The sequence below is a fragment of the Clytia hemisphaerica genome, unplaced genomic scaffold (genome assembly GCF_902728285.1).
Source record: "Clytia hemisphaerica strain Z4C2 unplaced genomic scaffold, Clytia hemisphaerica genome assembly, whole genome shotgun sequence".
NCBI classification, from domain to species: domain Eukaryota; kingdom Metazoa; phylum Cnidaria; class Hydrozoa; order Leptothecata; family Clytiidae; genus Clytia; species Clytia hemisphaerica.
Genome location: NW_027103890.1, coordinates 661,384 through 676,669, shown reverse-complemented (window position 1 = coordinate 676,669; position 15,286 = coordinate 661,384). Strand labels below are relative to the sequence as shown.

Here is a 15,286-nt window from a genome sequence, read left to right as displayed (position 1 = left end):
CGCCCGTTGATTTGATTGTCCGGACCGGGAGAAAAATAACCTAAATTAGAGGCCACGGCTTTTAGCTAAGCATTTTTCTGTTGGGTAATACTTGGAGGAGACTAGGATAAATCAAATAAATTGTGTATGTAATAGCAGTATGTTTGGAAAAAACCTGTGTCCGGTTTAAAAAATCTTCAAAAGGAACGGTCGCCCAAGCTTTTGAAATTACCGTCAACTGCTCTAACTTGGGACGATTGGTCGAAACATGGGACTGTTGCATATCTGGTCTGTATTTTCACTTACCGTAAAATCGAAAGAGAAATTGTGTATTTTTAAATACGCCGTTCCTTAATTCAAATCAAATGACTTTGGAGGTTCGGTGAAATGGTGGCCGAATTGCCGTCCCATGTTTTGTCAGATAGTCCCAAGTTAGGGCAGTTGACGGTACGACAAAGTCCAAAAAATGATCATTTTCAGCCACAATACTGTGAAAATTTCTCCGATCTTGTTCAAATTTACACAGGAATTGTGTTTTAGTATCCTTTATTGAATTCCTACAGTGGTATGTTTGGAAAGAATCTGTGTCGGGCTTGAAAAATCAAAAGGAACGGTCACCAGCCGCGATGAAATTACAACAAAGTCCAAAAATGATAATTTTCAGCCATAACACTGTCTGACTGTGAAAATTTCTCCAATCTTGTTATAATTTACACAGGAACTGTGTTTCAGTATCCTTTATTGAATTCTCATAGTGATATGTTTGTAAAAAATCTGTGTCGGGTTTGAAAAATCAAAAGGAACGGTGATGAATACGACAATAACAAAGTCCAAAACATGATCATTTTCAGCCATACATAACACTACAAAAACTACTGAGATCGTTTTCAAATTTACACTGTAATTGTAATTTAGTATTCTCTTTTGAATTTCAATGGCTGTGTGTTTGAAAGTTTCATTGTCAAGTTTAAAAATCCAAAAGGAACGACCACCAATTATATCATCATGAAAAATGACTAAGTCCAAAATATGATCATTTTTACAGCATAAAATCATGAGAATGCACCAATCTTACTCAAATTTACACACAAGTAGTATACTGAATTCAAATATATTAATAGTTTGCTCTCAAAAAGTTTCCATCAGACTTGAAAAAACAGAGTTTTTTGGTTTTGTGCGTCTAGAAGAGAAGTTAGCCATAGTTATATGCATTATAAACACTCGATCAGCTGAAGATTCATGGCCAAAATTTCTCCAAAGTCTTTCAACATTTGTCAGAGAGCCAGTATGCATCAAACTTCTCATAAATCATATCCAAAAAAACATCATGAATAATGATGAAAATGATCAATTTTTCACTGAGATTTGCCAGTATTTGCTAACCATTTGCTACACAGTCAGCTAGTCCACTTTCGGCAGCCATCTTTTTCTAAATACTTTGGGCCAATCAAATCACAGTATTATCGGAATCAGTGATCCGTTTTTGTTAAATCGGAATAGATCATCGGATTAGATAAACAAACAAAATATGTCTTGACCGTTGTCGGAAGAGAGAATTAAAGGCTCCTAGGCCGGAGCAATAACTGACGAGGAAAAGCGAAACTCAAAAAAATAAAAAAAATAACCCTAAGTTTAACCTAAGGAAGTCGTGTGCCAAATTTCAGCTCCGTAGACAAATTTTTCACCTCCCTTAGGCTTCCCCAAAAAATATAGACAAGCAAAACAAAGAAACAAACATTCTGAGATTCTAGCTAGATTCTAAAATTTTTTTCAAGATAGAAAGGTCAAATAGATTATTAAACTGTCGAAAGAGATTTTTAGGGTATTTTTAAATCAAGTCTTTTCCGATTTATGAAGCAAAAGTATCGATGACGAATTGATAATATGTCTGCTCTGGCCATCTAAAAAAATGTTAAAGCGTGCGGCATGAATAGATCGACGTAATTGGTAGTGGAACCATACTGAACTAAGGAATTTCTTTTGTTTTGACTTGCAAGGGTAAGGACGAAAATAGTTCAAAGAATAACTAACGGTGCACTGGAATGTAAGGTATATTTTAGTAACGTAGTTCAATTGACGTGATTGTAAGACAGACATTTAAAGGATCCGAAAGCGAGACCTTCTCATAAAAACATGTCGTTGATGCCTCCCTAATGCCAATTTTTATTATTGACACTAAAGACCCCTAATGAAATTTTTACTTCAACATGGCATATTGTGTCAATCTTTACTAGTACAGGCACAAGGTTTTTCTTTATCTGCAAAATGACTTTAAATGATTTTTTGAAGTAATGCTGGCAATATGCATAAAATGGTAGTTCAAGGAAAATTTTTTGACGAATATTCCCTTTCTTTTGTATGATGCGCCTTGCTTGAAATATACGTACGAAAAGTGTTTAGTCAGCAATATTTTTTCCGGCACGAACACGTATATCGAAAGATTTAGCATTGTCAAAAGTAATAAACACGTTACAAAGCAATCCTTTAATAATACTTTCAGGCCATCAGGTATGTGTTAGGATCTTTGATAGTAAGCCTCTAAATTAACCAGCCAATGAATCACAATTCAGTGTGGGAGTGAACAAATAAAAAAGCGTATGTACTAGAAATTTTACTGACCGAAATCGATCGATTTTTCAAATAGAAAATCAGTAGGAACGTGGGCGTCAAGTAATTTCACCCATCTAATGACCCAACTGTAGACTAATTCAATTACTATTTTCAAACATGGCAAATTGTTTATCTTTATAAGTCAAGTCACTCTCAAGAAAAGAAAAAAATATATTTTTAGATCATTGAAAAAAATCCCCTGTTAAGCTATTTCGCAATCATCAAAATGACTTTGCATATTTTGTCAAGTAATGCTGGCAGTACCTTATATAGAATGCTACCACGTATATCTTTCTAAAGCCTTTGTTTCTTCATTGAATATTCCCTTTCGTATGACACACCTTCGCTAAGTATTATTTCATAGTCGTATATTCAGCATTGATTCAGCAATTATTGAAAGATAGGATATATCTATATAATAATAGCCGTATGTGAGTGAAGCCTTTCTCTGCAGCGTTTAAATTTTTCACTAGCGATTTTGACTCTCGCGGGACTTTGACTAGGGGTATGGTTTCATTCAAAACCAACAGATTTCTGCCTGATTTATTCAAAATACGAATAGTCGAATCCCTCTGTTGAAAAAAATTAACACGTCAAAAAATCAATTGTAAAAAAAAGAAAAAATAGCATTACTCCAAACACATTCTGTCAGTCATTATGTAAATTATACGACAAAAGACAATTAGCGGTAGGACTGAATGATACTTTCTAACGGATTTGAAAGTCCTAAATGTGATTTTTCTATTTTAATCAGAGCTGCACATAGCTTTGCATCAGAGGATAAAGTCGACGTTGAGATCATAGGAGATTAAAGGAGATCTTAAAAATTCCTTTTTCCCAGATAAAAACACCCACTAAGTTAGAGGGCTCTGGTTCCACTGTCGCGTGGACAATGACAAAACGTTGTTGGTACAACCAAAGTACAGCACAAAGTAGTTACGTATATCAAAGTAGAAATAAAGATGTAAGGCCACAAAATGACACGTCACTTTTAAGACAGAGTGCCATTTAGAGGGAAAAGAGAAAATAAAAAGGAAATCAAAAGAGAAACCAGCAGCATGCCACGTCACACTAGAAATGGTGCCACGTCATCACTAATGTTAGTATTACATTCCAACGAGATTATGGGGCGAAAGAGAATTTGACATGAAAGTGGTAATGAACAGTTTTGATTTGCAACTTGATCTAAGCTCACAACAATCAACTCAAAAACGTGCAATTTCTACTCACGTTTTAGCCTCAACTGCAGCCGAAAAGTCTAGCTCATGCGCATGCGCGCAAACATCTTTCAAAAGTACTCAAATACTTTCACAAATCAGTAATAAAATTCTACTCATTCTTCATAAGAATCCTAAGCTTTTTCTGACCTTAGGACTTCTCAGATCCTGGCAAGACCTAGGCCCATTCTTTTTCTAAAAGTGTGAAAGCAACAACAGTAAAACTTCATTATAGCCCTCTCTAGATTTGAAAATTTCTCCTCCAAAGTAAAAAAAAAACCTGTTTTAAAACCCCTCACACCCTTCAGTAGCGTAGACAGGAGGGGCGTAAAACTTGTGTAGGAGAGAACATTTTTATGACACTCTAATTATCTTTTTACATTATGTATAGATAATTACAGTGTCATAAAAATATACTCTCCTACACAATTTTTGCGGCCCTCCTGTCTACGCTACTGCCCTTTAAATACAGCTGAGCACAAAAGATTAAAAAAAATAAAGAAGGTTCTGGGTCTAGGGCGATATTTTTTCCCGACAACTAGAACACCATTTTACAGATCGACCAATGATCTTAGCACCGAAAGATTGGTAGCGAGAAGATCAACGAGAAGCGAACAGAAGGGGAAGCCAACTACCTCAAATCGCTTACTTTGTAAAACATAAGATAAAAAGGAGGCTAGCATTTTCAAGTTTATATTAAATGATTATCTTGTTGATTGGGTATTCAAAAAACATCACATAAGTATTTTTTGAGTATTGTATCTGATAACAAATTTGAGTCATCCAAACATCGAGAGAATGCACTAAAAGTGTTTTTTATAAAAACAGTGTTTTTTTATAAAAACAAACTGTATAAGAACAGGGCTTCGATGGACGAAACGTTAAGAACAAGTTAAAAATATTTTAAGGCTTTGGGACTCTAAAACACCCGACTTCTTTGGAAAATTTACAAAAATATCCACAAAATGGGGAAAATAAGAACATGTTAAGAACATTTTTAGGCTTAAACTCAAAAGGTTAAGAACATCCCAAGGCTTGAATGTTTATACAAAAAAAAACGTGTATTACTGAATCCTTGCTAGACTGAAGGAATATTGTTTGTGAATTGCTATTTTAGCGTAAAATGGGCTACTGGTAAGGTAATTAAGTAAAATTCAAATGCCACACGACAAACTACAACAAAATAGTATGATCGAGAGGCCATTCGAAAGAATATTCTAGGTATGAGGATGTACCCATGACAACATTGACGTCACTTGTAAACTACATTTATCTACGCCGTGAGATGAAAATATATAAGGATGTATGCAAACTATGCAAACAAAGACACGTGTCTACGATGCTAAGATGTTATTCATTTATCAAGCATAAACAAGAATATCACCATCATTATCTTGCAATATAGAGGCTATTAATAGAGGTGCAGTAACTCGAAAGTAAATCACAAAAATATGAATCAAGACATTCAATGAGAAAAAATGATCACGTATATAAAACAAACATTTCTGTAGGTTAGGGAAAGGTTTACTGTACAGCAGTGTTAGGGTTAGGGTTAGGGTTAGGGTTAGCATGAGCTGTAAATCAAAATAGACTCAACAAGCTTACTAGAGAAAAGTTTCTCAATGAGTTTTAAAAAAGCTGAATATTCCAATATCAAAATATCTTACGTGTTTCATAAGAACATATTTTATTGGAAGTTGAAATACAAGACTTGAGAATTTTTTGAGCAATTGTACAAGAATACTCACAAAATGTTAAAAAATAAAACACGTTGAGAACATTTTTGGGCTTAAAACTCAAAAAGTTAAGAATATCCTAAGTATTCAAAAATTTTGGAAGTTTATTATGAAAAAAGCAAATAATAATTTGTCGACTTACAATGGACTTTAGATAGGTGACCGATCTTTCTTCACCAGTACAATTGGTTGGTTCATAGGGTGGTTTAATTTCCACTTCGTTTAACACTTCGATATTTTGACCGTTCCAATAACATTCGGATATCCTGTATAGGTAAACAAACAAAAACATAAGGCTTCCAGGCTAAAGATTTTAAGAACATTCTGAAAACAATCTAAGGCTTCGTACACTCTGAGTTATCTTAGGAAATTACAGCAAGATACTCACAAGAGCATTTTAAGGATATTTTTTAAAAACCCAAATTATTGATCCTTTATCATCCCTTATCCACTGGTGCAACACTACTAAGGTCGACAGGTTATTGATTTTTTTGTTGCAAAAAACGTATAACCAGAAATTCATTTCTTTTTTTTTGGTAGAAAAAACTGGCATTTTTTCGCATGCACGTTTTATGGTTACTCAGACTCTATTTTTTCATCATTTTTTACTATATTACTCATTTTATTTTTACTCATCTTTATTTTGGCAAATTTCCAAGAAACTAAAAAAAAATAAATCGAAAATAAAAACAAGCTCACTTTCTTTTATATTGAATAACGCTGTTTCAGAACAAGTTGAGAGGAAAGAAAACTAACTTTGAACAGAAGTTTCTTATAAAAAAGCACAAAAACTCTGACCAAAAAATGATAGCTAGAATAATTCTCTTGAATTTGAACTTTTGAACAAATACAACATTATGATGCTGTTATAATGAACAAAAGGTCGATAGACATTTCAATTGAAAGCGTTATTTATCTAAGCTATGAAAACAATAGAGGAGAAGAGAGAAAATACCACACAATTTTTGATTATCATTTTTGATCTGTTGTGTTGATGTTATGATTCTTGTACTTTTATGAGGGACTTTGATGTTAAAAAAATGTTGAAACTTGTTTTTGCTTTTTTAGAAATTACTTAAAGTTTCAAGAAATTTTGGTTGAAATATTGTTTACAAATAAAATGAAAATTGTAGAAGGACACATAAAAGTATCACGAGATAAGAAATGGAGAGGAATACTACGAAATGGATGACGCATTATACATCACGAACTATGATTAAAACATACGTCACGTGGTATTCTGGAAATAATAGGACAAGTCTTCGGTGCCGTACCTTTCTCTCTTAATGACGTAATGATGTTAAAAATGCAGATATAAGCAAAATATTTCTTCAAAATGTGATTTTTTCGCGCTACAGTATTCTGGTTTGGTAGTGCTCGAGAGTAGGTCAAACTAGTTTGAAGGAGATTTCATATGAAAATAATAAACAACAAAATGGCTGACACATATGAACTCACACCAAAAACAGTGCTTCAAAATTTAAACAGAGAACCAGATGGTCGAGTTATTACATACATTTACGAAGATGAGGATGGCGATTTAGATGAGAATAAACCCCTCCTCCAAAATAATACAAGAAAACGAAAATGTAAACTTGTACAACGGTTTAAGAAGATTTTCGTCAAGTGTCAGCCATCCAATGACATTTCATTACAAGAACAAAACAACAACCAACAAGCAATTGATCAGTTTGAGAATGCGAGTATTCAAGAACATTATAGACCAATGGAACAGGCAACTTTCAATCCTGGAGACAATGTTGAAACAGCTTTTCCTTCAGATCTGACAAATTTGGCATTGTATCGACCCCGAACATCAGTCTTACATTCACAAAGAGGCTCTTCAGCGACAGAATATGAAAATGAAGACATACAACATCGTAATAAGGACAATAATGAGAATAGAGATGGACATTAAATGACAAAATCTCATGAAAAGCAATAAATATGGGTTTTTTATGGAAAGAACTATGACATTATACCAGATAGAATGTTATATACTATTTATAAGGTGAAATGAATTAGACAACTCAATGAAGCAGGATATGGACACACAAAACCATGGACAATAAACAGTGCATCAATGAAAGAGAATTTTTACTATCTCTTGAGACTGAGAGATTGATTGTTGTTGTTTTGATGAAGAACGAAGCAAACAGAAAAAGAAAGCAAAAACACTCCATAGAGTGTACCAAATTCATTAATTTAGAAGTTCTAATTGATGGTCGGTGTAAATATAAAATTATTTTTGTAATTGTATATTTTGTAAATATCAAACTTGGTAAAATCTTTCTTAGGTTTATACTTATAATCTGTCATTTAATGATAAGTTCACTATTATTTTTTCCTAATTATTTATTGCTTCTATTTAGTTTGTTATTTCTACTTTCAAAATAAAATTTTTGGTTCTAATTCAAAAATTCAATTATTTGAGATGATTGGTTAGTTTTTAAAGAATTCCAGTAAAAATAATAATCCAGTAATATTTCAGAGATTTTTTGCTTTAGCACTTTTTTTGGCTTTAGCACTTATTTTTGCTTAAGCACTCTAGCACTTTTAAAAAAGTGGGTTTTTTAAAGTAATTTTTGCTAAAAATGGGTATTCGATGAAAGTTTCCTAAAATGGGGTATTTCGATGAATTTTTCCTAAAAATAGGTGCCTCAGTTATTTCTTTCCAAGAATGGATATTTCGATAAGTTTTCTTCTGAATTTGGTATTTCGGTGAAATTTTTCCTAAAAATGGTTATTTCGATGAAATTTTTCCTTAAAGGGACATAACAGTACTTGCAAAATTTGTAAACAAACTGTATGCAGCGGATACAAAATCAAAACAAATGTCACATGTCAAAATAAAAAAGGAAACCAAATATGGCTAATTTTGATTGTTCAATTGTTTTACAAGTTTGTTTTGGACACGTGATTTTAATTGTTCTCTTTAATGACACGTGGTTCGCGCAATGTTTACATTTTACTACTTTAATGTCCCTTTAAAATGGTTATTTCAGTGAAATTTTACCTAAAAATGGTTATTTGGTTAAATTTTTCCTAGTAATGGTTATTTCGGTGAAATTTTTCCTGAAAATGGTTATTTCGATGAAATTTTTCCTAAAAATGGTTATTTCGGTGAAATTTTTCTGAAAATGGTTATTTGGATGAAATTTTTCCTGAAATAGTTATTTCGGTGAAATTTTTCCTCAAAATGGCTATTTTGGTGAAATTTTACCTGACAATGGTTATTTTGGTGAAATTTTACCTGACAATGGTTATTTCGATGAAATTTTTCCTGAAAATGGTTATTTCGATGAAATTTTTCCTCAAAATGGCTATTTCGGTGAAATTTTACCTGACAATGGTTATTTCGATGAAATTTTTCCTGAAAATGGTTATTTCGGTGAAATTTTTCTGAAAATGGTTATTATGATGAAATTTTTCCTCAAAATGGTTATTTCGGTGAAATTTTTCCTCAAAATGGCTAATTCGCTGAGATTTTTCCTAAAAATGGTTATTTCGGTGATATTTTCCTGAATATGGTTATTTTGATGAAATTTTTTCCTGAAAAATAGACACTTCGGCAAATTGTTTTCCAAAAATAAATAGGGATAGACATTTAAAAGCCCTTGGTTTTGACTATCCACAAAAAAAACTGTTTCCATAGCAATGGATTTTTAGATTTTTGAATGAAAAGTTCTCAAAGATTGCAAAATTGTTCTTAAGTTAAAAACTTTTGGTTGAGAGAGGCAAACAATATTAGCCCTTAGTTGCCCATAGCAACAGTTAAAGTTATAGTTGATTGAAGATTTTTATGACGTCATCGCTAGGCCCTTCCAAGATAAAGCTAATTACCCGGGGGGTACTAGGGCAAGATGGGTTACGGGGATGCTCCGCTTGTCAGGGTACCTTTTTTAGCCTCCACGAGTCCCAGGTAGGGTTGCAAAAACTCCAAAATAGAAAAATCAGTCCCTCGTAGGGTGCCTATTTTTGGAAAATTTGGAGAAAAAGTAGAAAATTTGAGAAAATTTTGGTATTTCAGTCCCATCCAGGGTCACTTTTTTAGCAAATTTCGAGTCCCACGTAGGGTCCATTTTTCGAACCTCAGAGGAGCACCCCCGTCGGTCGACAAGGGTAGTACCCCCCCCCCGGGGCTAATTATCACCGAGATATATGGTTTTATATACCAAAATATTCATCAGAATTTTGAGCTCTTTCAACTGGTATCAACAATATCTCAAAAATTCTAAAAAAATTCCCAATTTTCTATGGCTCCCCTCGATGTTGAATTGGTAGAAAACTACCTGTTAAAAAGGTTAATGGGTCTCACATTCTTTGTTGGAGGACAACGAATAAATGGTGATGGAACTTTATGACGTCAAACCCACAGGGTATTTCTTAAAAAAAATTGTTATAGAATTCTTTAAAGGAAAACATATTTTCTTTTTAATTGCTTAGCCATAAACAATTAGTCAAGGAGTGAATTAATGAATATAGAAATACCAAAAACTATTAAATATTTTTGTTGTTTTATCAGAAGAACAAACTGAAAGTATTTAAAGTAAAAAAATAATTAGATATATTTTGACTCATTTTGACGCTAACTAGTATAAAATTGGTAGTCGGTTGTCAAGGAAATTAATTGGTGTTTATGTTAACTTAAATAAACAGTTATGAATTTTGGCAAAATTTTACAACTAAAAAATAATTTTAAGGTTTTCTTAAAACTTTTAAAAAATATCATTAAATCTTTCACTAACTACGAAAAAAATTAGTTTTACTCTACAAATTCACTCTTTCAGTTTTCTAATTTTATTTGAGACAACTTTTATGACAAAAAATTCTAGAAATTGTTTAAAGGGTATTCCCCTTTCGTTTAAATGACTCTCCATCATTATAGCTTTCAAAAAAGGACTTTTTATAAGAAAACAATGCAAAGAATATTGAAAAAGATGCTTAATTTCTAAAAATTAAGATAGAATTTTGAATTGTGTCATGTTTTTGTAATGATTTTTTTTCTACTTTTGCATTCAGAGCTTCGCATGCTTTTGTTTAAAAAAATATGCACTCTACAAATAGCTAAGACTGTTCCTAAAAGAATAGCAAAATCACAATGCCCATAGAAAAGTGGTTGGAAAAAAATGAAATGTGATTCAAAAAACTTCAAACATCTTATTGACTTTTTGCTATTTTTTATATATCCTAATAAAAATGCTTATATAAAATTTTGGAAAAAATCTCTGCAAAGAAGAGTGATAAAAAGAGGGAAAATCTAAGAAGCATTTATTTCTATAAAACAAATTACAGAATATTTCTCATCATCATTTACTCAGTCACCTTAAGACAGTGCTGTAAATAATTAACAAGTGTTGGGTTAAACTCATTATTGTTTATAATGGCATTGAACCAAGAGATGAAAACTTTGTTTAGACAAAGTGCAGTATTGACAAGAAATGATAAAACTGAAAGAATCTACAAAGATCCAAATGGGGACATTATCATGGAGACTGAGGGGATTGATACTGTAGAGCCTACACTAAACCTGCAACAGAACGTTCTACAGCCTGCATTGGAGAGCGGTTACTTTAGACAATTGAGAAGGCGAATCAAAACAAAATGGCGCATTTTAATCGGTTGTCGACCAATTCAAAACAATCCAAATTTTGACATACCCCCACAACAACCAGATGAAATGATTAACGAGGATGTTCAACATAGCCGGCAGAGCGAAATGATTCAAGATATGACTTATGACCCTGGTGACGATACATTGTTGACACTTGTGCATTCTTCTACTGATGGCTTGGCACCTTGGCGCTCAAACGTCTTACATTCACAAAGAAATATTGATTCTTCTTTTGACCAATGGGTAAATGAAGATATGATGACTGACAACTCAGAGCATGGATAGCAAAGAAAAATGACTTTTGCAACTGAAATTCTTGTTGAGCAAGAAAGATTATACGTTATTGTTGAGAGAAAATTGACTTTGTTGTGTTTCATGACAAAAAAAAATTATATTATTGAGAAACAATGATGCTTTTTTTGTTACAAAACATATTGCATGCTGTTGAAAAAAGTAAAATTTACTTTACGAGACATCTTTATATGATACTATATTTCATACCTTCAGAAAAAGTTTGTTCAGTTTTAAGTTAATAGTTTAGACTTTGTTAAATCCAATTTATTATCAGTAAAAGTAATGTTATTATTTGAAAAAAGCAACAACACATTAATTTCTTTAAAAAAGTTTCCTCGAAATGATTCTACAGTTTTCTTGTTTGGTTTTTATAGTGTCAACATTTCAATTTGACAAGCATGCCCTGAAGGCATGCCTTTTATAAGTAGTTTCCTCTTTAAGTTCCCCATAGCAACGTAATTTCTCAGTATTTTCAAATGTGGTTTCAAAAAATAGCAGTTCTTTCTCAAATTCGAAGGAAAACATCTTTTCTTGGTATTTTCATGTTTGACTTTTGACAATTGACACTAAATTTCACAAAAATGACCTTATCTAAAGTATATTTTTATTCCCTATCTCCTAAACAAATGACACCCTGATGACACATATAAAGTTTTTAATCTCAGACAAGGATTGAAACTTACACAGACAATAAGCCCAAATTATTTGAGTCCTGATAATCCCTTTTCATAAAATTGTGGATATATAAGAAACAGAAGAATATGAAAACTTTTACTGGGGAGATAAGCTGGTTTAGAAATTATGGACTTACGTTTTACGAATGAAATCAAAAAGCTGTTGGCCTTCCGGTGAAACTCCAATCCCAATACGTTCTTTTGCAGTTCTTAATCGTTGGTCAGTCTTTTCTTTATCTAATTCTGGAAGTGGTGGATCGCCTTTTGATTTTTCAATCAATTTAAAGCCGCCATCACTGGATACACATTTTAAATTGATAATTGATACATCACATACTGATTTGGACTTAGAAGGTGATTCTAAATTTTTAGTAATTATTTTGAGTTAAGGATTCATCTTTGACACAATTACAATACCGCTGAAGTAAGTGGCAGCGTGGAAAATTTCTCTTCTTAAAGTTTTACCGATTGATGAACAATGAAAGTCTAAATCTATACTGTGTATCACTAGCAATCTGATCTGACTTATAGGATTGAAATATAGGTTTTATCTAAATGAACAGGTTCAATGTAGCCATCTTAAAAATTCTTTTTGCTTTTCTCTAAAGAAAAAACAAATATCTTTTCAGCCAGGTTCTATAGCTGAAGTTTCTTTCAAACTTCTTTGTTTATTAAAAAAGAAATATGGGAAGTAACATGGCTCCGACTGGGGTTCTAGGTCCCCCGCCAAATTTAGGTCCCCCCTGAGAAAAAGGCCCCCCCAGCCTGATAAAATTTTAGGTCCCAGTATAGGGGAAAGATTTTATGGCATTCAAAAAGCTCTATTTACATGTGTGTGCACTTTTAGAGAATGCAATAGAATGTCTTCATTTTTGCATCTTAAGGATCAGATGACACTTTGCATGAAAACATAAAGGTTAAGAGAAATTAAAAACCAAAAGTAAAGAAAAATATTTGGGAAGTGTTATTTAGCCCCCAGAGTTACATAAACTAATACAGCCCCCCCCAGATAGAGCTCCCCCCCCCAAGATAGAGCTCCCCCGCCTGTCAGGAAAAACAAGCAGCTCCCACCTCTTATATGGCAAATTTTAGGTGTAGCTCCTGGGGGGTGTGAGCCATGAGTAAGGAATTTGTTTTTCCCCTCTAACCATTTATGTTTGCCCATTCTAAGAGATTTCATAATAAATGATAATCTATTATTATAATAATAATAATAAAGCTTTACAGGTTTGCAGGCCACCGTGAAGACGCATGGGCCTCTATAAACCGCTCGTACTTTTTACAATGATCTTTTTGAAATAGAGTTTTTTTCGCGGGCTCCCCCGGACTTTCCATTTTGTGTTGTCTTCCTTGATTTTAGCATTCATTTTTTCGGCTTCCTTACACCATTCTTTAATTATCTGTCTTACATTTTTGGTCAAATCCTCTGTCACTCGGTAAGGAAAGCCTTTTTCTTTTGTTATTGCTTGCAACACTGTGTTCTTGTCCTCTTTGTTCGTAAATGTGACTTTAATTGGTCGGTATCTTGCTTTATCTTCTCTTTCTTTCGTAAATTTCCCGATCTGCTGCGTCTCGGTAATCTTTATATTCCTCAGATGGAGCCGCTGTCCAATAATTTTGTCATGGATAAATTCTTCGTCCTGGATTTTTGTTTCTTGTTCAGTTTCATCTGTCGATTCATCAATCCCATGAAAAATTAGGATGCGTGCTGTAGATCGAATCAGCTGCTCCTCCTGTTTTTCTTTTCGAATCGCATCTCCAATGTTTTTCTCGATGTGTTTGGATGTGATTTTAGCGTAGCTCATTGGTGGTCTTTTCTCTTCTTTCTTTTCTATGATGCTTTCAATCTTCTTTTCAAGCGTGGTTATTCTGGTGTCGATAGTTTCTTTCATTTCGTTGACCATAACATTGACATATTGTGCTTTCAATTGGCCTTTTCATTATATTCTCACAAGCTTTGAATTATACCTTTCCATTACCTGTGGTGCGATTTTGGTACAGTTTTGACACTGGAAACTTCTTGATTTGTATGACAAGCATATCTGGATCTGGTGGAAGTGGCAGTTCTGTACAAAGATAATGGACTAAACGGTGGCACTTCCTGCATTGTAGGGTATCTTTTAGTGCGTTTTCTTCATTTATGATGCACTTTGACGGGCTGCAAAAGTCGTTTATTGATGGTGATTTTTTATTATTTTCTTGAATTTTTTCCGCCATCTTTGTGCATTTTTCAGACGACAACCGTCCAGTTTTGTATTTGACGTCAACTGCAAAATTATTAGGAAACTATATTTCTAAATTAGTACTACTATTAGCATAATATTTCCTTAATTAGGTTTAAAATGAGGTAGCGAATAGATCTCACAAAACAATGTGCAACAGTATGCAAAACCAACCTCTTGTCTCTTACAAGTTTCAAACTTGAATGTGTGAAAAAATGGGCGAATGTAAAATGCTATACTCTGAAAAATCTAATTAAGTCAAAAGATGCGCGTTGGCAATACACATAACAATACACGCACAACACAGAACATAAAAATACTAATCATCCAAACGCAACATCGTCTTTTATTACCATTACAATTAACTTTACCCAAAACACTTCCCGGCAGATTTGGCAAAAGTGCTTCCCTCAGCCCCTTCAAATAAATAGCATTTGCTTTGGCAGCGGGGCGTGTAAAAATATTGTTCTTGGTTTTCAAAATTACTTTGCGGACAATTCCGTCACTTTTGGGCAAGATTTCAATAATTCTACCGATTGGCCTTTTCTGTCTCTCAACTGTATCATCAATACAAACAACAATATCATTAACGCACAGTGAACAAGTTTCATCAAACCATTTTAGACGTTTCGTCAGTGTTGGTTGGTAGGGGCTTAACCAAAGCTGCCAGAATTTCAACGTAGCAGCTTGAACTTTGCACCACTTGTTCTTTGCGTTGATTTCCAATTCTGGTACTGTTTCTTCAGGAGTGGAAATTTGTCCAGTGAGAAAGTGATTGGGAGTGAGGACTTCGATGTTGAGTGGGTCGTCGCTGATGGATGTTAACAGAAGAGTATTGATAAAGCTTTCAATCTCTGTCAAAAACGTTCCCAGAGATTCTTCCGCGAATAACTTGTTGGTAACTATGGTGCGCAGACATTTCTTGTTAATTTTCACCATA

General features: G+C 33.3%; 1 protein-coding gene across 1 annotated transcript in view; it reads right to left on the bottom strand.

Annotated features, from left to right (window-relative positions):
* LOC136808590 (protein LSM12 homolog A-like) overlaps positions 1 to 15,286 on the bottom strand; it is a 30,884-nt gene that overhangs the window by 7,540 nt on the left and 8,058 nt on the right. The window contains exons 2-3 of the mRNA XM_067065124.1: positions 12,262 to 12,484; positions 5,685 to 5,808 (exon numbers count right to left, since the gene is read on the bottom strand). Of these exons, the coding sequence (XP_066921225.1) occupies positions 5,685 to 5,808; positions 12,262 to 12,484 (347 nt within the window). The remainder of the gene's footprint in view (positions 1 to 5,684; positions 5,809 to 12,261; positions 12,485 to 15,286) is intronic.